The 24,811-nt window shown below is 34.4% G+C and overlaps 2 protein-coding genes across 2 annotated transcripts in view; one reads left to right on the top strand and one right to left on the bottom strand.

Moving 5' to 3' along the window:
• Positions 1-372: 372 nt before the first annotated feature.
• On the bottom strand, positions 373-9,350 carry LOC140756544 (waprin-Thr1). The gene is made up of 4 exons (XM_073092066.1): positions 9,225-9,350; positions 2,097-2,159; positions 1,393-1,569; positions 373-946 (listed from the first exon to the last, which is right to left on the bottom strand). Exons 1-4 carry the CDS (start codon positions 9,226-9,228, stop codon positions 846-848), a joined length of 345 nt encoding a protein of 114 aa, XP_072948167.1. The 5' UTR covers positions 9,229-9,350; the 3' UTR covers positions 373-845.
• Positions 9,351-12,283: 2,933 nt separating this feature from the next.
• scra (anillin, actin binding protein) overlaps positions 12,284-24,811 on the top strand; it is a 68,972-nt gene continuing 56,444 nt past the window's right edge. Inside the window, exons 1-6 of the mRNA XM_073092061.1 lie at positions 12,284-12,473; positions 12,557-13,043; positions 14,780-14,902; positions 16,059-16,240; positions 17,394-17,522; positions 18,012-18,092. Coding sequence (XP_072948162.1) covers positions 12,456-12,473; positions 12,557-13,043; positions 14,780-14,902; positions 16,059-16,240; positions 17,394-17,522; positions 18,012-18,092 — 1,020 coding nt within the window. The 5' untranslated portion in view covers positions 12,284-12,455. The remainder of the gene's footprint in view (positions 12,474-12,556; positions 13,044-14,779; positions 14,903-16,058; positions 16,241-17,393; positions 17,523-18,011; positions 18,093-24,811) is intronic.

Below are 24,811 nucleotides of genomic sequence, written 5' to 3'. Positions count from 1 at the left end.
TGATGAAATGATTTTTTCTGGGTTTGAGCGTTTGTCTATTCGTTTCTTAGTATGTCCATTGCACCGACGGCACAGTAAAAATATGGTGGGTATGAGTGTAGAAAACGTTATTCATTTATTATCAATATCCGTTCCTAGTTCTATAATGTTTTAATTAACCCGAAACTTATAAAAAATAACTTAACCCATATTGGGTTAAGTTATGTCATCGATATTATGTGATCGACCACAGGTAGAGCTCTAATTTTATCTGAAGCTGATTCTAAATGTCCAAGTTTGTTACTTGAATCTAATAGAATAAAACGATTTCGGCACAAAATACACAGCGTTATCCGAACTGCATTTCTTTTTCGGCAGAAATGAAAAGATTGGTATATTATTAAACTTTATTACAAAAAGTTTGCTTATCGTAAATAGAAGTAAAAAATAACAAAATGAGTAAGTATGAGTAGCACCAAAGATCTAGTACTATCTGAAGTTGCAGAAACTAACTTACTTTTAGTAAATAAAGAAATCAAATTCGGCGGTCTTTCTATTTACATATCTCATTCGCACATAATAGAAAAGGAGCGAGAGAAATGCTGCCTTTCTATTTGATGTTGGAATGCAATCTTTAGTGAAACTGTTGACACCTACCAATGTCCTCATTGTAGTTAAAATTCTTAGCTTGTCGGAGCACGGGCCCCTTTATCTGGGGCCCCTAGGATTTTGCCAGGGCCCTTCAACTATCAGTAAGCAAGTTAGTTCTATATCTCTACTTATTACTTATTTCAACATTTCAGATATGTCTTACAACTTCAGAGCGAACTAGAACTTAGGCATTAATATTAAGATTAGTTTAGAGTTTAAGCCCTCATACACTTCATCCTCTTGGTAGCAGGATCCATTTTGCAGACCTCAGAAGGCCTGCACTTTTCGTTATTGCAATACACGCCAGTGCCGCCAGCTGGAAATATGCAACATACGTGTGTTATTGAAAAAACAGTGGTAAAACATCAGTTGACAAAAAGCAAAAATGACATTGGCTTTGGCAGAACTATGATGAAGTTGGTTTTCTCGCAGATTGATCTGCGCCTTGCTTTTCTCTTCCATGGTCTGCGCACTACAAAATATTGGGTTTGATAAGATCTGATAGTCGAATATGAATCCTTTGTAGTTTAAGTTCGGAGGGATCACCGCCACATTATATACTGATCTGTCGCGTAGTTTCTGGGTTTGATCCCCGGATAGACAGATACCTGAATGATGAATTTAGATTTCTATTCTGGGTCTGGGTGTTTGTGTATTCGTATTTCTATTTGTGTGTATCCATGACACAGGGAATCTTTGAATGCCACAGGGCTTTTAAAAATATATAGATACATATTGCTTCTGCTTTATGTAGTAACTTACATTGTGAGTACTTATTGTTCCCGGTGCTAGCACTGCCGAAGGTAGCCAGGTCGACACAGGACTTCGCGTTGCAAGAGTTGGGGCAGCAGACCTTGCCGTTGCTGCAGTCGTACGTCTGGAGGCACTTCGGGCTGCAGCCGTAGATCTTGGAGGGGAGCGGGCAGCTGGCCGTACCAGCTGGAAGTGGAGAATGTTTTGTGAGAATTATTACTTGTGTTACAGTCACATCACACTGATTCTTGTACTGGTCGCCTAATTTCTGGTTATTGATAATTTACGTCACTTTTAAATACCTTTTTTATATATTTTTAGGTTTGGAATTGGCATAAGTCTTGCTTTGAGTTGTGGAATGTCGTCTGATTTTTACAATGTCTACTGTACAAAAGAAGAAAAAAAGAACAGATGTTACAAATTTAGATGACTGTGGAAGAATATATTGTATTTTAGGAATCACTAGGTATTTTAGTAGCATCAGAATGCTTGACTTATAATGGTCCATTTTGTCAACAGGATTGTCAGTGGCGGACTAAGTTCGTCGGAATCCCGGGACGAAAATGTTGAATGAGGCCCCTAGTCTAAGAAGTTGATTTAATTTTACAAGTTTTTACAAATGTTTACAAGGGAATTTGTAGACATTCGGAGGCGGACCAGAGGCCCGGGGCGCAAAGCCTCTGCCTTAAGTGTACCAACGAGGATTGCCTTACCAGCATCCACGGTGTTGACAATGACCACCACTGCAATGATTGACAGCACAATGGTAACGGAACCTGAAATTGAATATTAATTAAATATTATTAATGAAATTAACAATATACATATAGTGTACATGTCTTTTTTATAAAATACTAGTTATTGCCCGCGGCTTCGCCCGCGTTTAAAAGAAAATAATATAACATACTAACATACATAAAACTGAAAATTCGTACCTTCAAATTTGCTAAAGATCATTACTTGATAAAATGCATAGTTTACGATTCAATCCTTACTAATATCGATTAAAATAATCGATGTTTTGGGTCCAAAAGATCGATTCTCCGATTAATCGATCTTAGATCGCCGTCCCTAGTTCCCAGGGGATTTTCGGGATAAAAACTCTCCTATGTCCTTTCTCGGATCTCAGACTATCTTTGTACAAAATTTCATTAAAATCGGTTCAGTGGTTTGGGCGTGAAGAAGAGACAACCAGACAGACAGACAGAGTTACTTTCGGGTTTATAATATTAGTAAAGATTTTGTTTCTTGCCGCAATATTAAAGATTTAAGCCTTCGATCAACATTGATCGAAGATTTAAGCCGTTCAAAAAAAAAGGCGTTATAAGTTAGTTTGCGCGTCTGTATTTATACTTCCTAAGCAAATGAAACGATTTTGATTTATTTTTGTATTTGAATAGTGACTTGGTTAAAATTAGTCTTAGCTATGTTTAAAGAAAATCGATTCAGCTGCTTCAAATTTATCATGCTTTATTTCTGGTTGGGTGTTTGTGTATTTTTTTCTCAATTTAAAGTTAGTTTCTGTAAGTACACCAAAAAGTGAATGTTCCTTATGAGTTATGGTGCAATTCAAAGAAGAACATAGGTATAACATACTGTGATCCCTTCACACTTCCACTCGAAAGGTTGAAATAAAGATGCGTTCAATTCGACGGTTGGTTTATTAATACCTTACAAAAATGGCCGACACCCGTATTTATAATCTCGGATACAAATTATTAGTTAGTCATTTACAAAACAAATAAAATAAAGTTGGTGATCTAAATTATTATTATTAATTAAATTTAATATCAAATAAATATATTTTAATAAACAGACCGCTAGCGAAGCCCCGGAAGTGGAACTCATAATAATCAAATATTACTTGTAATTGGTTACAAAATTATACAATATAAATAAAATATAATAATCACTCTAAATTCTTATTACACAGTATTAAATACAGACGATTAAATATAAATACGTTAATATAAGATATGCTAGCGAGCTGCCGGAAGTGGAACTTGTAACAATACTGCTTTTATTAGGTAGAATAAGACAATAGAATATGTCGATGGTGCCGTTGTATAAGGAATATATATTTAGACACTAACTAAAGTAGGTACACAATGGATCCTAAATCTAGTTAATAACCATAAATACTAAACAATACGATCATCTTGACACCATGATCGATAGTTATTATACTTATTATTCAAGTCTTTCTCGTATTTACATTATACTGACTACAATACTCGTAAATTAAGTACATTATGTCAAACTTAACATAACTCTGAACTAAGTATGTTTGAATAACCAGTGTAGTACGCAGAGCTGCCAAGAAATGCCGGGCCCTTGAGCACATAATAATTCGAGTGCCCTAATGTGGTAGATAGTAAACGAAAAATTGAGTTAATTTAAAAATGTTGAACGAAAATCTTAGTGTGTCGTGTAAGTGAATATAGGTATTGGCTTATTGGGGCCCCTCTTATGTTGGGGCCCTGAGCATGGGCCCCTGTGCCCTTATGGTAAAGATCAAATAGGGAGTAGTGTACGCAGTAGAGTTATTAGTTTTTAGTTTTCATAACTTTTTATAGTGCATTTGCAGTAATGAAGATGTTGCAATAGAGATTATTGTTAATTGACGACTCTTGTGACGCAGTGGTCACTAGTTAGAAACGCAGGTCCCGGGTTCGATTCCCGGCCAGGCATACATCGAAATTATGCAATAAATTATATTCTCTGTTTGAATATGTATGAGCATATGGCTGTTATGACACATTCGTGGTTTTGTAGAAGCATTTATATCATTCTTGCACAATGTATTTTGTAAATTAAGTTATTTTTAATTAATTCCAAGACCTCCACAATCATCGTCCTTGACATGTGCTTACGTAGTAACTATTTATTAATCTGTGCATCTGCCGTTTCCCGCCATAATACCCTTTTGTTTTTTTTAATCACGAATACAGCGTTATACAATTAAATATGTGCCCAGCATTATTTTTCGAGTAAAAGGTTTTAAACTAATTTTAATTTTATTTATTTTTATAATGTTGAACTAACGCAGTAAGGTATAATAATAAATGTGACCTTACAGTAAGTTATACATATATAAATTACATAGATCATGTCTGGTTGATTGCAAAATTGATATAGCCATTACTTTTAGTAAGTAAGCACATAATGTACCCTTGACTTACTAACATTTTAACAAATTGAATTATAGATGGATCGATAATTAATTTACATTAGGATCCAGTTTGGCAAGATGGATTCGATGGATCATGTAACCCCAAATAAGATACCTTTTCGGTTTCTCTCAGAAGCTCTAAAAATATTCGGCATAAAACCTCATCAGTTATAGTTTGAAAGTGCTATCCGAATCAGTTCAATCATTTCAAAAATTTTAGACAAGTACTAGCTAACCCGGCAAACGTTGTGTTGCCATGTAAATAAAAAATATTAAGGGTGAACAACCCTTATCACTTAGGGGTATGAAAAATAGATAGTAGCCGATTCTCAGAGCTACTGAATATGCATATAATTTGGTGAAAATCGGTAAAGCCGTTTCGGAGGATTACGGTAACTAACATTGTGACACGAGAATTTTATATATAAAATTTTCCATAGTCTACATATGTAGTTCAAGGTAAGTAGGTATTGAAAAAAGTATTATTTCTACAGTAAGTAAGAAATTACTACATCAATGTTTTCCTCTTATTACTAGGTATCAAATGACTTCAATAAATTCTAAGTAAACTAGGTATTTCCTTTTTAAGCTCAATCATTTTTTTACTATGTGACTGTACATAATAAAGTGACAACATGTTTGTTCTTCCCCGTTATGACTACTTAATAAATATAAAATGATTTCAATATTAGTTTATTTTCCTTGGCACTACGAGATGATATCAAAAACCTACACCACCCTCGCACCTATTGCTGCCTAATAACAGCAGTGTTTGTAAGAAGGACATATCTCTGAGGCGTTTCAACTTAGTCCTCAGGGTAGCGACGCATCTGTTGTCTCAAACCCTATTTGGGGTTGATTACCAGTGCCACTTAAAGTCAGGCAGTCCGCCTGACGTGTTACGAAACTACAATAAAAACGACAAACTAAAAATACTGTAGGTACTACTCATACTGTTTTTGTAGTCTCGGGGCCAGAATAAAACGGTATCCCTTGCTTGTCGTAAGAGGAGACTGAAAGGGGACTTCCAGGGTTGTGGATGGCAAGAGTAGGAGCTCGAATCCGACGGGGCAACGGCGCACAGAGGACTCTGGTTACGTTCCTTTGGACATCCCAGGATCCTCCACGCAGCGCCAAGTATGACCACCATTGGTTAGTGGCGTAAAAATCCCACATAACCCCGTGTCGCTCCCACGGCCTCAGTGCCTTTTGAAGGATTCCCCTTCGTAATAAAAGTACTACCTATACCAGAGATTCTCAACCTTTTCTTGGTCAGGAACCACGTTTATGACATTCTTGTTAGCAGGGACCACTATATAGGTCAAATAAAAATAAACTGTAATAATCAGACTGAAACTTTAACTTTCAATGAAAACAATAGGAACATACATAAAAAGAAATAATAATATTATAGCATTAACTTTTGCAGTTTTGTATTAATGTAATTTCTTCATCTTTACAAGTTCAGCTATCCTAAGACTAACATTTTTAACAAAGTTACACGCAAGTCATCACTTACTTTCAAACCATAGATTAGTAAAGATACTTCGCCGCCTTGAAATTGAATGAAGCCACAAACGGCTTATTAGTAAGTTCTTATCTTGAATTCTTGACAAATAAAAACAGTTTTAGAGAAAATTTACGAATAAAAAAGTAATACTGCGTAATTTACATAATAAATAAATAATTATTTCAAATATTTTAGCACGGAGACGTGGCAAAACTTTTTTACGCAACTATTTCAATTGTCAAAACTGGGTACATTTTCTTGTTAGGAGTGAGTAATCTTTACTAATCTATGTTTCAAACGACTAATTTAAGATTTAAGAAACGGCTCGCTAAATTTAAAATCGTTTGCGGACCATAATTTGGCTTCTGCGGACCACTGGTTGGTAACCCCTGACCTATACAATAGCATTTATCAACTTCATGCAATTCCCTGAGATACTGCAAGTAGGTACCTATGACATACCATTAAACAAACAATGTATATTTAGTGAGGTCATGTTATCAATGAGGTTAAAGCAACAAGTTGACCTCTAATGGGTCTAGTGATACCGGTCAGTAGGCGTGCTTAATTAGTCCCATTAGTCGAACTAAAAATATATATGGTATCGTGTTATAATCTGATTTTTCAATGACATGTGCGTATTAGAAATTAATTATCATTTTAACCCCAAAGGAAAATATTGTGGGGAATTCTACACATTTGTCCTATTATATAGGAGTAGCAGACGAGCATGCAGTCCACCTGATGGTAAGTGTTCATGGAAATCTGTAATCAACCTTAGAAAGGATTAGATATTACTACCTGAGGTCGGCCACAGATAAGCCGCTACCCCTGAGGACTAAGCTGGAACGCCTCGGAAAAGTATGTCTACAACCTTCAAGTATGAAGACATTGTTTTAGGCAACACATTTTATAGATTGTTTATTTTATAGATTGTTTAAAATAATAAGTGGCGTTAGTTATCAAGAAAGATAGACGGCCAGAACATGTTCACCCACGCATAATCAGCATCACATATCTAAAGATATTAAAAATCCACCGCTATTTTTTCTATAGATCATGATTTATCTTCCTACTCGTTAACTTTGATTAAAACTGGTCTTACCTGTCTAGTTCAGATAATTTCATAAGTTCATTCTGACTATGTTACTATGTATGGAATAACCCCTGTGGCGGAGCGGTCACATACACAGATTTCCGGGTTCGATCCTCGGCCGTACAGATAAATAATTAATTCTTTTTTGGGTTGGCACAGGCACCGTCAAAACCATAGATGAAAAAATTCTCAGTCTATGGTCAAAACATGGCAACGCGTCTGGATTGTCGAATCCAGCTTCGGATAGAATCCGTTTTATACCTGGAAGGTGGTAGAACACGCCTATTTCAGCCTTATAACAGCAGCGTTAAGCGTTGCTGTGTCCTGGTTTGAAGGGTATAGTAATGATATTAAAAAGGAGACATAATTTTCCGAGGCGTTCCAGCTTAGTCCTCAGAGGTAGCGGCGCATCTGTGGCCGACCTCAGGTAGGAATATCTAATCCTATCTGGGGTTGATTACAGATATCCAAGGGCGGCAGTAGCCACTCACCATCAGGTGGACTGCATGCTCGTCTGTTACTTCAATATTTAAAAAATGACTTGCTAATTGCAATACGGTTTGTCGGTTGGATTGTGGTTAGACTAGCGAATATTCCAGGATTTTCCTGTATACGGTATGCTAAGGAGGACGTATTTCTTGCCAAGTGCCTATTATCTTAAACGATGAACTCATTCAGTAAATAATGCTAATACAATATGAGGAAACAGTTCGAATTACTTTAACCACAAATTATATACTTACGTGTTTTTATTTCGTTATTATTCACACTGCAGGGCTTTTAATACTCGTAATATATAAATTATGCTGACACAGAAGATAATATATCTTAATTAAAATAAAACAAATAGCCTAAACAAATAAAAAAGATACTCTGTAATGTAAAAATAGCAGATTTTATAACTTCGTATGAAAGTAGGTACCTATAGGTATACGGTACTTATTGATAAAAAAAATATTAAAATTTCTGTCTGTTTGTCGCGGCTAATCTTCGAAAAGGCTGGACTGATTTTGACAGAACTTTCACTAGCTGTAGCCGATGTTATAAGTAGACACCATTTGACCCCAAGAATATTAATCATAATATTTTATCTTATTTATCAATCTATCTATATTTTTATCTGAAAACATAATTTTCAATGTTTACACTTTTAAATGCGTGAAATGTCGAGTACAGCTTGTAAGTATATAAAACTGTTTACGATATATTACTTAGGGCACAGTACAAGAATCTAAAGTGGCTTTGTCCGTAACCCTGACCTCTATAGCAATCATCTTCGACTGAAGACTGAAGGTCGACTGGCCACTACTTTCGGAGTCAGACATTATCATCCTTGATAAAGACAAAGAATTATTTTCCTTATATGCAAGTTAATAGATTTGTTCATTTGATAACAATATTATTATGGAGTATTAATTATATACAAACCTACCTACTGTGTAAATTAAGAGATGGTAGATAATTTGGCTAAGATTTTTAAATTATAATAAAATATGATATGGTTAATACAATTTCCCTTTGTCCTTATTAGTGCATATGTATCTACTTATTCTTATTTATTGTCCTATTTATTATTTGAGACTCCTAAAACAATTTATTTTATTTATTTTTTAATTATAAAATAAAAATGTATAATTCAACAGAATAAACTAAAATTAGGTATTTAAAAGCAATATTGAATTATTTTTGTTTATCTATTATTTAATAGCTGACCAGGCAAACTTTGTATCGCTTCAAAATATATTTATCAAATATATTTCATATAAAATATATGTTACTCGTGCATGATGTAGCTTTCGAATGGTGAAAGAATTTTTAAAATCGGTCCAGTAGTTTTTGAGCCTATTCATTACAATCAAACAAACAAACATAGTTCTATAGATGTATTTTCACGAAACCGGTTAGAGGTAAAACCAAACAATTTCATATTTATTTATTTCCATTCTTAATACATTGTTTACTCTATAAATTACTAAATACTACCTACAAAGTGAATGTTATGTACACAAAAGACCTTTAATTAGTAATTCAACTTAAAAAATCAAAATATAACAAAAACTCACCCATTATTTATTATTAAAATTTAGTCTCTCAGTGCACTATCCAGCTACACGTTATGAACGTCGTAATAATACTAACATGGTCTACATTAGCTGCATGGAAATATACACATTATTACCGACTTCATACTATACGCGTATATTACCAATACGTATACTTAAACTTAAGCGAAGTGCTCACTGGAATCTTAAGAATTTTCTTAACTTTTAAATAAATATAATTTCGGGTTAATATTATTAATTTGAAGTCTAAATTCAGCTGTGTCCAAGTTAGTCTGTATTATATGTGCATACAATATTGAAAACGGTATTATTTGTATAACAAAAAATGGGTTAAGTTTTTAAATCGCTCGTATTCATGTAAATATAAATTAATAAGATAACCATAAGAAAATAAACTTATATTAACTTTCTCTACGTGTCTTATCCCTTTACACCCGAGATGATATGAGCGTGAGTTTCACTTTAAAAAAATTCCCACGTGATAGCTTCTTATTTTTCGAAACGCAACCGATGCCGATCGATCGTGAGGAGAGTATCGCACGTGATACCGGCTAAGTGAGCGGGGTGCAGGCGGTCAGTTGTGCTAGGGACTCGTCCAAAGATGGCAGATTTTTTCGACCCGCGCACTGTCACAGGTATATAATTATTTTTGGTATTAAATGTTAAGTATCTATTATTAATTATTGCTAATTTAAAAGCTAAAAGAACACTAAATACGTGGACTTTAGTAGTTTATTCGATTAACTTGCAATTTAGATACAATTAGGTTGCAAATCTCAACTGATACGATCGTGTGCCTTCGGGTGTTGGTGCAGAATAACGTTTGATGAAAATGCTTTTATTGCTATTACCAGTTATGTGTAAGTTTCGTCAATAACAATTTTGTTTGTTTCAATTTTAGGAATACATTTAAATGACAATCAGATTTTGCCAGTGCGGGGTGAGGAGAAATATATCGGACATTGAAGATCTTCATGAAAGTGAAGAGCTTCAACCAAATAGATTAGAAGAGTTTCAATTTAAAGAATTGTGCCCTGAAACAGATCCAGAAGCACATGCAGACCCTCAAATAGAAACTAACCTAGAATTGGATCTGGAACTTGAGCCTGAACCTCAACCATCTACTTCAAAATCATCCCTAGAAATTTCTCGCCGCCGAGCATCTTTACGTCCAACACATCGAAAAATAGCTTGGAAAAGAATACGTTTTCTGTCTTGAAAAGGTCTATACATCCCTACCAACATCTCCAGTAAAGTTTACAAAGAAATATTTTTATTAATATTTTAATTGTGAGGCTCTTGATATGTAACCAGATGCACAAATTTATATTATCTAAGAAGAACTGGTCGAAAACTTAATTTAATTGCAATAGATATGGCTAAAGTTTTCTCTATCTGAATTATCATTGGATGTATTCCCTAGCCAAGAATACCTACGCCTTGGAGACCTGGATTGAAGACGGAGGCAATAACAGAAGAAAGAAGAATGTTGATTTTCATAGAATTACGTAGTTTAGGTTTCATTGCCAAGACAGATTTTTTATAAAGACTAATGAAAATAAAGACAGTGATGTTAAATATCTCCAAATTGTTTTAAACTTGTAATATTTTTTGATAAAAAACTATTTTTTTTTGCAATTTTCACGATCGTGAGTGTGACAGTTCCCACCGGAGACTCACGATCGTGCGGGTCGATTTCTGGATTAAGTATAAACTCTGGATTTTTTTTCCTATTTTTTGTGGATCCCTTAAGCTATATAAAAAGCCGTAATAAACGTTTTGAATCGGAAATTGCGAAAAAAAATCTTCGGGTGTAAAGGGTTAATGTAGAAAGTTGTCTCCAAACACGTACAACTTCTAAAAAGCTGCAAAAAACTTCACGAACTTTAAACTTAGAAAACTTGTTTACGAACTACCGCTAGTGGACAACAGATGGCGTTATGATTACATTTATTCACAAAATGCATCTACTTTAAACTATTAACGGTCTTTTTATTTCATTTTATTCTATACACAAAAAAATGAAAATTGCTTGTTCACTGTAAACTCTGCTTTAGTGTGATAAATAAAATGAGTAATGGCCCTGTGACTTCATTAATTGAATTAGATGTCTACATGGAACAGAAAAAACAAGGATGTCTACTTCATATAGCCGTAGTTCCTGTAGTCTGTATATTGTTTTGGGAGGCGTTGTAATATTCTGACGACCTATTTTCGCACAACTCTGACGATTTTTCTTCGCCAAAGGGTTTGCACACACAAACTCCACTCCTGGCTACGGCTACAATAATTACAGACAATTTGCTTTTGGGGAAGTGTGAGTTTCAGCACTCTTTGTTCAAAACCTCTGAATCCTTTCCCTGGCTTCATGATTTTCTTCCTGTTAAGAGATAGAGGTGAAAATATTAAACATTTTAAATATTTATGAATACGCTTGCTTTTCTCTTCTATGTGAATACCTATATAGATTTAAAATAAAGCAAGCGGCAAACAAGCATGCATTAATGCAATCTGCTACAGAATAAGTGTTCGCCGTTCCAATCCAAAAGTCATGTCCTTGAGAAATAAGTTGAAGCACCTTTAATAGGCTTTAATTATCTTTGTGGCTAGTAAAGAGTTAAAAGTTAGATTGCCATCATCTTTATGTTAATTTTTATTTCAAAATACATTACAATCTAAATGAATAGTGGTATAGCAGACCACAGACCAGGATAAAATCGGTCGTATCCACGGAATACCTTGGTCGTATCATGTATATAATAATACTCTATGGTCGTATCCATCTAAAGGTTTGCGTACATCTCTTTATAGCCGCAGTATCACACACGTTGCAAAAAAATACCATAAATAAAAATAGGTATTTCTGTAAGATTCTCAGAGGCAAAATTACATAAAGTTAAATAGAATTCATAACGGTTAATGAAGTATACTACTTTAAAAAAATATAACGATTGTTATTTATAATTTAGAAATAATAATAACTTTAACCATAGACACAGATATCAACAGTAAACAGCGCCCTCCGCCGGATGTCGCGGGTACTCGATTCAAATATTTCGGTTTGTTGTGAATGTCAAACTTGCAACGGGTGAAATTTTCCCATAGGAGCACAATTATAATCATTGTTTGTGAAGTTTCGTGTTAGTTTGTGTAAAAAAGACTGATTGTGAACGTTCGTAATGCTAGTAGTGTTATTTGCGCCTCTTCTGTGATTGTTATACAATTTTGAATATGGATCCTTTCACTCAGGTAGGTTTTGGTATTCTCATAAATTAACGGCTTGCGAAGCCTTGAATTTTAATGTTCTATTAATAAATTTAAACGTATTCCAGCGTATGTTGGAAAGGGCACGGGCTAGGCAGGAGAAAATCGACCAGAAATTAGCAAATTCTGGGCAAACAGTGCCGAAAAGGAAGCCGTTAACAGAAAACATAGATATAATTAAATCGCAGGCGTCGCCCGTTAAATCTCCGAGTAAAGTTCCGCGGGAAAGCGTAATTTCACCCAAAAAAGGAATAAACAACTCCCCAGCGCGTAAAAGCTCTTTAAAATGTGACAAATTGGTGCAAAAATCTAATGTAGACGCAGGATCGCCGCAGAAAGTTCGTAACGACGTTGTAGTAACTAAAAGGGAGTTCAAGAGCCCTAGGAAAGGGAGTCTGACGAGGCGGAACTCTGATGTGTCCGTGGAAATCAATATATCTCACAGAAATGACATCCAAATTGAGGTGCAGGTTGAGGAAAGGGATGCTCCTATCAGCATCGTGTATGACCGGGGCCTGGAGAGCGGGAATAACGTGATAATTAAAGAAATTGAAGGTAAGCTCATTTGAACATCTATTAAACTCTAAAATGAGGATATTTACTTGAGAACTGTAACTAAGTTTTAACAATGTTACACATCATATTGAGGACATATTTTGTGATGTCTCTGAAAAATTATATCTTATGAATTAGTAGTCCAATTAGTTTTAGTAGTCCAAATGTCTTTAACCTGCATATCTCAACATGTCTCAGATTGAGATTTCATTTAGTAAACTAAAGGGATAAGATAAACTGTAGTAATATCCTAGTGGTTGAAAATGGGCCTCTCAATTAGGTAGTCCAAAGTTCCAATCCAAGTAACATAACATAACTTTCCTTTACATTTATTGTGTTCAAGTTATGTGTGTATCTATAACAGTGAAGGAAAATATTCTGAAGAAACCTACATTTAATTTGATTAAAGATCTTAAACTAACATACAAATAGAATTTAATCAACATTATTATAAGTTTATTAAGTTAATTAAGCTATCCCATTAAATTAATTGAAAACCACAATTTAAGCTATCCCATTACAATAGTTAAAAACCTCAATTAGCTTAATCTTGTGTGTTTACAGTTCTCGAAACTAAAGTACCCATAAATACAAAGGTCATTAACGAAGCCCTATTTTCCTCATTCAATTACTCACTCTAATGATAGCCATTCCACAAACCCTTATGTAAACAAAATTAAGATGATAGTTTTGACAACAATTAATAATTGTTTACGTTAAACGTTTGTCTTGGATTAGTCAAACATTGCAGTTTGATGCAGAATAGTCTTGTTTTTGGCTGTTTTAAAAAATAATTGCTCATTTTTTGCTGTGTAAAAAATTATTAGTTGTTTTTTTTATATTTGTTATTTTATGATGGAAATGGAGCAGAAATTGGGTAAACAACTTTAACTAATATAATATATTATGACTTTATATTTGGTTCTTATATTTTGATGATTATGTTTTTAAATATGTGTTAAATTTCAATTGTCAGTATGAATTATCAGTGTCAGTGATATGAATATCAATTAATTTATTAAATAAATACGTTAGTTGTGTCGCCGTGTCTTTGCGACACAAAGGCCTCCTCCAGCTCTTTTCAGTCTACTCTCGCCTGAGTAGTTCTGAACCACAGTGGACCTGCAATCTTTTTAATGTCGTCAGACCAACATATTCTCTGTCTTCCTGTTTTTCTCTTAGATTGGAATCAAGGGGTCCATTCTGTTATGTGTTTTGTCCATTTGTTATTAGACTCTCTCATCATGTGGCCTACCCATCTCATTAGTTGTTTAGCTTTGACTACGACATTTTCTATTTTCGTAATTTGTGTTATATCTACTGCTCTTTTTCTAACTCTTTTGATGTAATCTAACATACTTTGCTCCATGACTCTTTGGCATGTTAATGTTGTTGATATGAATATCAACCTAATTTTCTGATAATATTTGCACAATAGGAATTATTGTATTTTAAACTCTAATTGTGATAAATTCATAGGGAAATCTACATATTTGAGAGTTTTGCATAGAATAATTCAAAGGTGTATGGACTTTCTTATTCCATACTTAGCCAACTTGTGTTAGCTAGAGTCTTTGCACTCTGAGAGGAGACCCTTGCCCAGCAGTGGGGCAATACTGCTTCAATTCGAGATTGTCACAATTTATTCTGTTACTAACTTTTATAGTACATGTTACTGACATTTTATTAACTATTGTGTTACTTTTTACTGACATTTTAATTATAATGTTTTCCAGAGGACACATCTAAGGATCACTTAGAGAAAGAATCAAGCGAGATGACCGAGTGTAAGTCAGAGAGAGCTGGCCTTCGACATAATATCAAATCAAGATTGGATAGACTCGGGAATTTGTATTCTGGTAAGTTATACTTCATTTAATAGATGCTACCCTTTTGGGGTGCTGGAAAGATTCATGATAACAAGATACATGCTTTTCAAAAGATTTTTAAACAATAATCTATTTGCATTGAATTATGAAATTACTGGTATGAAAACCCATCAGCAGGATTGATTGCATACTTATTTTCTACTTTGCTTTTCGAATTAACATTATACTCTTCTATTTTAATGGTGTTCTTGTGATGACTTGCATGGTAAATCAGTCACTGTACAGGTCGGACACAGTGGGTTCTGGGTTTGATTCCCGGCCAGATAGATGTCTAAATGATGAATAAATTTGTTTTGTCTGGGTGTTAATGTTTGTCTGTATGTGTGTCCATAGCACACACTACCTGGTGTGGGGTTATGATTGAAGAAAGTGTTAATATAATAAATACCACACTGATAGTTATCACAGAATTTCAGAGCTGACTCAAATATCCTGTATTGATAAATTGCAAAACATTAATCTCTAAACAATAACAGGATATGATAACTGTATGCTATTGATAAAGATGCGTCATTTTCGAATAGAAAGTTTAAATATTACTAACTCCGAAATAATTACACCAGTGTCGATTTCAGTTTTGTTTCAATTAAAGTTTTTGGTTGGTCTTCGAAAACTTAACTGGTAAATTAATTAATTGGACTTTAATTACTTTTTTTTCTAAGAATGTAATATTTTATTTTTATGCTATGTCTATAGATGTTTTAAGCCAAAAACATGGACTATTCTGTCTCTTTTTTTTTGTTCCTTCCTAACGAAGCATGTAGATTAAATTTTCAGGTACAGATAAATAGGTGGGAATGGGTAGCAGATTTTTTAAGCAAATGAGCATAATGTGTTATTTGTAGATCCAATTGATTTTAATTATTTATAATGTTAACATTAAAAATTAATTGCCATTTTTCAAAATTATAAATAAAATATTATGTAAATATTCCAGTATAGTACCTACTCAAAATAACCAGAAGTCTATATTTAGGATTTAACGTCCCTCTTAGCGACGCCAAATAGTAAAAATTTAATGTGTAAGACAATTTTGGATCCCTTTGGGGGGTGGGGAATCGGCAGCTGATATAAATCCATGAATAAATCATTAACCAATTATATCTGTATGTATTCTTATTTCTAGACAAACCAAACCTCTCCTCACCGATACACCGCACGGAGTCAGAGTTCACCTCAGCAACACCACCGTTGGTTTGCGAGCAGCCTAAGCCCAGGGTTCAGGAGGGCAAGAAGAAGTTCGGTAGACTGGCAGCCCTCGCCGACCAGATCAACAACTGGGAGGATGATCTGAGCCATCATACTTATGTAAGTTGGAATATGTGCTAGCTACCTTTCATTATCATCATTAACCCATTATTGTCCCTCTGCTGGGCACAGGTCTCCTCTCAGAATGAGAATGATTAGGCCATAGTCTGCCGCGCTGACCAAGTGCATATTGGTAGACTTCCCTCAATTTTTTTTAAAGAAATTGCTGGTATGCAGTTTTCAGCTGTGTTTTTCTTCACTGTTAAAGCAAGTGATAGTGATAGTGCCTGACTGGGATTCCAATCTCAGACCCTTCAATTGAGAGGCCAAATTTCAACCACTAGGCTACCACTGCTTCAATAGAAAAAATAACTTTTTCCTTACTACACACAGAATGCATGGATGTCTGAGGCTTTGCAAATGGTAGCTAATGATGCATATGCATATAATATAGCATATGTGTATCTTTGACTCCTTAAGAGAGAGAGAGTAAATGTTAAAGTGTAGTGGACCTTGCTGAATAAACTTCTTTTTTAGATAAATGTAAAGCAAGATACTGGAGCTAGTGCTTTATTAATTATATGTAAACAATGATGGCATTTAAAAAAAGAGAAATAGAGTAAAAATTATTATTAAAAAAAGACAAACCCACTGAGTTTCTTACTGGATCTTCTCGCATTCTGATCCGGTAGTACTTTAACAAAAATATTCTAACTGACAATTTGTAAGTGCAGCCGTTGGCCTACAAAATAAATATATGACATTTCATTAACATCAATATGATTGCAAAAGACTTAATACTTTTTAATTTTACTCTTCACTGATGTATGTAACTCATAGACCTGACCATTTAAAAGATCTGCCCATTACTATTTTTAAAAAACGTTTAAATGAATGGCTTCTTTGTAGTAATTTCTACAGCCTAAACTATTTTTTGACAATATATGAATGCATTAATATTATATTAATTACATAACTGCATGTCAAAAAAATGTTTGACATTTATATGTAAATAATAATTATGATGTGTGTGTGAATATTATAAATAATCTTAGAAATAATTTTGTCATACCTGACTGTATATTTGCACGCCTTTAAGGCAAAACAAGAGGATATTATACATTATCTTAACACCTATTGTACCTTATTTAGCAAATAAAGATTATGATTATGATGATTATGATTATGATTAGAAAAATGCATTTATTTCCAGAATCCTGAACCCAAGAAGCCCACACATCGCAGAGACGAGAAGCACGACGCGTCCACGCTAGATATATCCATACACTCCATCAAGGACATTAATAAAGTACTGCAGACGGCTACTACTAAGTCTAGCAAGGTTGGTATCAGTTATATCATCATCAACCCATTACTATGCCAATATTGGGTACTAGAAGTATCAATAGCCTAGTGATTTTAAAAGCAAATGTTCTCAAAGAATGCAAAGTCTGCCAATATGCAATTGGCCAACTTGGTAGATCTTACATGTCTTTTTTTAAAAGAACGAGAAGAGAAAGTAGTGTTAGTTTCCTCACGATATTTTCCTTCCTATTAAAGCAAGTGATAATTGATTTCTAATATGCACATAACTTTGAAAACTCAGAGATGCGTGCCTGGGATTTGTACCCTGAATCCTCGAATGAGTGGATCCTAACTTATTCGAGGAAATCTAAGCTTCTAATATGCATATTATAACTTTAGAAAACTCAGATATTCATGCCTAGGATTCGAACCTCGGTCCCCCGGATGTGTGGCCGGCTATCTAACCACTGTGTCACTTATACACTGCATATGTAAGCTATATTTAATGATTTTTCATAAATTTCAGCCGACTGTAAACACGGGCACATTCAAGAAACCAACGATGAACGAGTGTCAACGACTCAACAAGCAGATTGTTGCAGAGCTGGTGAGTAATAGATATGTAAGATTGGCTACTACATATGTATGTTAATGTATGATTTTCTTTAATGGCAGTACCGCATCATTTATTTTATTTTATTTGTGTTACTATTGCGTTTGTGTGACATTGGCGCAAGATGTAATCTCGCAAACTGTATTTTAATAATTGATAAATAAATAAAGGGTAATTTACATGGAATTGAAATGTACATAGGTTTTTTTTTTTTATTGTTACAGAATTGCACTTGTAAAGTTATTTTATTGTTAAATACTTTAAAATTAGTTGTGTTTTAATTCTTACAAGTGGGGTAATGCGTATACAAAACAAATATATCTGTTTATTTAATAAGTCAATGTTATTAGTTTACAGATAACATCAAAGTCATATCCATCACGGGGTTGAGGGTTCGAATCCCGGTTAGGCTCACTTCTTGTAAGGAGATTTGAAGTAAAGCTTAATGTATGCAACCAACTGTGATATGTAAAGAAGCTTTCCTGTCTTACAGTAACCTGATATGAATAAGGCTTCTAATCCGTGGAATTTAAAATATCATATAACTAGATTATTTATTTTTTTGGTGAATGTTTAGTAGATAGCTATAAATAGAGACGTATAGGTACATAGAGAGTATGTATGTAGTGAGAAATATGTATATAATTTACTTCTAGAAGTCTACAATATGGTAGCTAAGATATAAAAATATGATATTTTGAGATACGATGTTGTGAAAAAAATATTATTGTTAATTTATTTAATTAAACAATATTAAGGTAAATGCGGTATTGCCATTAAAATATAGATATATGACGAGTTCGCACTGAGTTCTGAAAAATATTTTTATGCGCTCATAAAAAATAATTGACAAGTTTAAAATGTTACGAGAAGATTTCGATAACGAAAACCTAAAAGGTATTATACAATTTCTATAGTGGAATAAAGGAAAATTAAAAATATAAACCAACCATTTTGAAAAACAGGTAAGTAAGTGTATTTTTATGATAATTTTATTAAACAATTTTTATTTGTCACATTAAACTTGTCCCAATGTTATACATATAAATTATTTCACTACAATATTATTCTTTTTGAAGCATAATTCTATTAAAATATTTATATATTAATTCGAATACCTTTTTCATTATGATCGTTTCATCCGCGTAACGTAACAGTCACCATTGTATGACGTATAAAAGGATCCGGATTCGAATCCCGGCCGGGCAACCTTAAATTTTGTAATTCTGTTCTGGGTTCATTTTTGTACAGAATTTGGCAAGGCGACATCTATTATCAACTTAGTTATGTTATTTTTGTAGAATTATGCTCTAAAATATTATATTAGAAGATATTTATTATGATTATGTTTCAGTAAAGTTAAAAATGTTCTGTGAACATATTTTATTTTTGTTGTAATATTAAATAATTGACTAACCTTAGTCTATCCTACGATTGGGCAATAGAGGTGGTGGGACAAAAAATGGGTGACGGGTCTTGAAAATGTGATTTTTGGTAATAATAAATAGTAAGTAAGGATTTGAAAAACGGCGAAGTTGCATCTGTTTTCAAAACAATCGGCGGACAGTCGAAGTCATCATAATATTTCGATTTTTTTTAATGATATAGGCGTTTGACGGGGTTGATCTCCCTATCGGCTAGGTGAATTTGCCCGGGGAGCGAACGTGCTCCGACAGTTTTAATAAACTACATGTGACTACAATCTTAAAAAAAAAATCAGTCCCATGCTTCGTTCGTTCGACTCCATGTCGTCCATCTATTATTAAATTTTCTTCATACGATAATTGCGTTTATGAAAATGTTGTGTTCCTTTGAAAGTGTCATGTGTATCGCATATCGTCAAGGTCCGTAGAAATCAAAAGTGTGTGATATGCGAACGTGTGTATAGCAGACGAGCGTGTGGGAAGCCGGTGGCGCGTGATTTTTTTCCCCAGGATTAGGAACAGGGAATGCGTGGACAGTACCTTCGTTTATTTTATTGCTGTTTTAGAGCTTGTACACAAAACTGCAATGTGTCGTCGCATCGTAAAAAATTGCGAGCTCCCTTAACGCATCGCAAAAACTTGCGAATTGTTTAGCATCGCGCATTCCTGCGATGTTTCGTCACAGTTGTTGTTGTTGTTGGTCAGTCTGGGAGACGCTATGCCGCACGATATCGCATCGCAGCAATTCGTGTCGCAATTTTCTGCGTTGCGAATTTGCATCGCGTCGCATCGCAGTTTTGTGTACGAGCCCTTAAGTGGCGATTTCTGCCGTCATCGATTAGTAACGTGGATAACAAAATTTCAGACCAAAAATTTTCCAGCAATTACAATTATTAATTCATGTGAATTTGATACCTGTAAAAGATAACTTAATAAATTTTATTTTAGACGTGGTCAATTTATATGTGTATCCTTTAGTTTAATTATATTTAGACCATGCAGCTCCAAGTCTGTTGTTATTCTATTGTCTTATTAACCGATTGCATTAACGAGCATGTTATGACCCTTTCACAGCGTCGTGTGGAGTGTATTATCACTTATTCAATTAAATCTGTCTGCATTATATTTTATCCGTTATGTACCATACATAGTCTCAGTATAAAATAACTCAAGGTCCATAGAAATCAAAAGTGTGCGATATGCAAACGCGTGTACAGCAGACGAGCGTGTCGCCGGCATTAGTATTCGGGTCGGCGCGCTCGAATTGTCGCCGGCGCGTGAGCCTTAGCCGGGATTAGGGACAGGGAAATGTGTGGACACGACTTCGTGTAAGTAGTATTTATTTTTTATATTATCAATGTTTTATTGGTTTTATCACAGACCTGTGCTATTATTGTCGTGGATTTTTTTTGTTATATTTGATTTTAAACAAAAAGCTATCTCAAAGCAGCTTAGGAATTTCTTTCAGTTCTTTTCTTTTTATTTATTTCGTTTGCGCTTTTTTTAATAATTTTGAAATAACGGAGATTTATTTTCACACATTTTATTTTAATCACGTTCCGGCTGACTTTTAAAAGTATTACTTTTATTGACGATTGCACTACAAGATAAACGTTTTGTTAATTTCCAACGAATCTCAGATCAACGTAGGAGAACTAAGATGGAAACATTAAGTTTTAACATTAAATTACGTGCGACTATTGTGTTTTATATTATTACGCAGACGTAATTTTATTGATGACAACAAACGTTAAACTTTCCAAAAAAAAAAAAAGAAAATTAAAAGTATGTATAAAATACGAAATACAAAGTCTCAAGTATAAAATACGAAGTACTCCATACACGCCCCACGTCTCCAATCGACGAGGTATGTTTACAAAGGACGCCACACGTAATCACATTTGTTTGTCTACAAGTGAATACTACGATAATCTGACACCTCATTGCTATTGTGCTATAAACGGTATTCGTAAACACACTTACTTATGCTAAAATTAATCGTAATTATAATATAGATAGTTTTTGAAATTATTAGATTGATTCATATATATAAGTATAGACCGCGTAAAACTGTTAGTCCGCTCTGAATATAGAAATGAATCGCGTCGCCATAGCAAATTGTATGAGTAGCTCGCAAGAACTTCAGAGCGGACTAGCAATTTCGCACGAACTATACATATTATGTGATGCACATTGCACATATAAATAAAATACATCAGGGTTCTAATAGATGCGCCACTTTCAGCGTTGACCATCGACAATTCATGATTATTAATAATTAATTTATTCGATTTTTTACTAACATAGATTGAAATTTGACACTTTCCATTATGCATTTCCATTTCCATTTGAAGGTGGTAGAACCTTAGTGGTTCGACTCCGGCGGCACCACCGTCACACCTATTTCTACTTAATAACAGCAGTGTTAGGCGCTGCTGTGTTCCGGTTTGAAGGGTGTGGTAACGGAAATAGACTTTTCCGAGGCGTTCCAGCTTAGTCCTCGGGGGTAGTGGCGCATCTGTGGCCGACCACAGACCACAGGAATATCTAATCCTATCTGGGGTTGATTACAGATGTCCAAGGGCGGCAGGAGCCACCTTACCATCAGGTGGACTGCATGCTCGTCTGCTACTCTTATATTATAAAAAAAAAAAAACAGGAATTGGAAAACCTTGATTTTTGACAGAAAAACATTGGATAGATTGTTCATTAATACCTAATAGGTGTTAACTGGTTTAAGATTGGTAAAAAATCCTATAGAAATGTTTAAATTTCGGTATTTGATATGCAACAATTGCTTAAGAGGGTTTGTTCATTGACCAACGCAACAACAATATAAAATCGCCGACGCAAACATTGAAATAGGGATACTGCAATTGGTACAGGTCAGTGAGAAAACGTCCCAATAACAACGAATTTGGAAAGTCGCGATAAATTTCTGTTACGTTCCAAGAATCTGTAAACATTGTCACCGTGATCCTAACCGGATTTTATCAGGATATCTGCGGACATTTTAAAGCTTGCTATTCATTGAACGTCTAAACGATTTATTTAAATGAAGTCGCATCCGACAACACGTTTTTTTTATTTTATTGACTGCTTTGAGATGTGATAAGAAGTGCTTAATTTGCCGTCCCCTAAAATAATATCTCGGCGAAAGAAAAGGTCGTCAAGAATATGTCGTTTCTAAAATTTGTCGCCAAAAAAAAGCTCATATTTGCCAATTTTACCGCATTCTGTTACCGAAGGCCTAAGGCTGGCCATACGTATACGGGCATACCAGTACACTAGACTTGTGAACATGTAATTTCATACGGCATGGAAAAAAATCTTAAACTAAGGCGCAACGTTAATAAAACAGTTAATTTTTACATTTGACACTTTTAAGATTTATTGTCGTCATATGAACAGTAAGCTTTATTCTATAAAACCATACGGTTCGGCTAATGTATGTAAAACCTGTACGTCCACTTGGCAACCTAAGTTTATAATTTCACCGGTTTCATGTACATATGTGCACATGAGTTGAACGTATAATATATGTATTTAAGCTTTTATAAGTAAAATTTAAAATTTGCGTAGTTTGGGCAAAAAGATGATGATGTGATGTGTACCAGTGATACTTATTTTTAGCGTGAAGGAATTCTTACGATTCGGTGGAAATATGATTGTTAGATGACCTATATCGGTTATAGGTAGACCTCTGTCCTATATATTGAGCTGTTATTATGTTCCTGAGCGGCAGTAACCACTGTATGCTCTTCAGTGTAATAATTTATCTACCAATTATTATAAAAATAAAACCAGACTGCTCAAAACTATAGCCTATGGTCACTCCCACAATTGGATGAATCCAACGACAGATCATATCGTAAAATCATCAAGCCGTTTGGGCTAGAGAGCGTGCCAAAAAGACTGCGACATATGTATGCTCATGCTCGAAAAACATTCATCATCGTCATCATCGACCCATTACTGTCCCACTGCTGCGCACGGGTCTCCTCTCAGAATGAGAAGGATTAGGCCATAGTCCACCGCGCTGGCCAAGTGCGTATTGGTAGACTTCACATACCTTTGAGATTTTTTTTCTTTTTTTTTTTACGAAAAACATTACCATCCGCAATCAGGAAAATTCTAGTTAGTGGCCCTTTCCCAGCAGTGGGAGAGTAATGACTAAACTGACCAACATGAAAATGCATTGAAAGACGCCCATGTCGCTCGTAAAGTAAAACTATTTTAGTAGGAAGTTTAATAGTATTACTATCTTTACGATTAGCGAGAAAATACTTTGAACGTGTAAAGGTAGTCATTTTACAGCGCATTTTAGATTTTTACGGCCGCGCATAAACCTGGGACCGGCTGGCTTGGTGGTCTGGCATAACTGTAAAAGAAATATGGCTGGCTTTAATACTAAATGTATAATAACTAACAATATGACGCTATAACCAAGATTTTTGCCTTTTATATTAAGGACTAAGTTGGAACTCGACCCTGAGGCCTGAGGACTAAGTGGGAACGCTTCGGATAGGTGCCTATGTCTCCCGTACCACACCCTTAAAAGCAGAGCACAGAGCGCTTAACAGTGTTGTTATTATGCAGAATAAGGATTGACAGTGGGGCCGCTGCATTTGAACCACAAATGATTCGACACCTTCAACATTGTCAAAGTTCAATACATATTTTGCCCGCAAATAACATACGGTCTGCATATTCTAGTGGGCAAAAATTGACAAATTTCGGTTTTTTTCGTAGGCAAAAATTGGATAACTTGCATTGTTATCCAAAATCAAATGTCAATATGCCGTATCTAATAAGGCAAGTTAAGTAAAAGCTTGTAAAATGTAATATATCCATTCGTATAACATTACGGGTACGAAATCGTAATACCTATACATAAGTCATAATAGTCGTAGAACAAAGTCGGATTTAACAAATACCAAATTTTACAGGGCAGCCATTTCAAGTTATTCACAAACGTCATTTACTATGAGCGCATTTCAAGTCCGTCGTCATACCGACTGATTAATTTGAAAACTAAAATACATAGTTTTTTTTCTATAATACAGTTATAATATTTAGACAATATGATATCTAAATATGATAAAAAGTTAATTTCGCATTTTTGTCACATAAATGACATAATTATTTAAAATAATACAGAAACACGTATACATCAAAACATAAAATTTAAAAATCGGTATTTTATTTTTATATTCCGTTCCGGCGAATTTAATACATACACAATACACCTAAAATCGTAAAATTCGACGCGTGCGACCCTCCCGAAAC

The sequence above is a fragment of the Epargyreus clarus genome, unplaced genomic scaffold (genome assembly GCF_041222505.1).
Source record: "Epargyreus clarus isolate Ecla_fem2 unplaced genomic scaffold, WU_Ecla_fem_2.2 ptg000035l, whole genome shotgun sequence".
NCBI classification, from domain to species: domain Eukaryota; kingdom Metazoa; phylum Arthropoda; class Insecta; order Lepidoptera; family Hesperiidae; genus Epargyreus; species Epargyreus clarus.
Note: the sequence above shows the minus strand (reverse complement) of the source record. Positions and strands in the feature narration are given on the sequence as shown.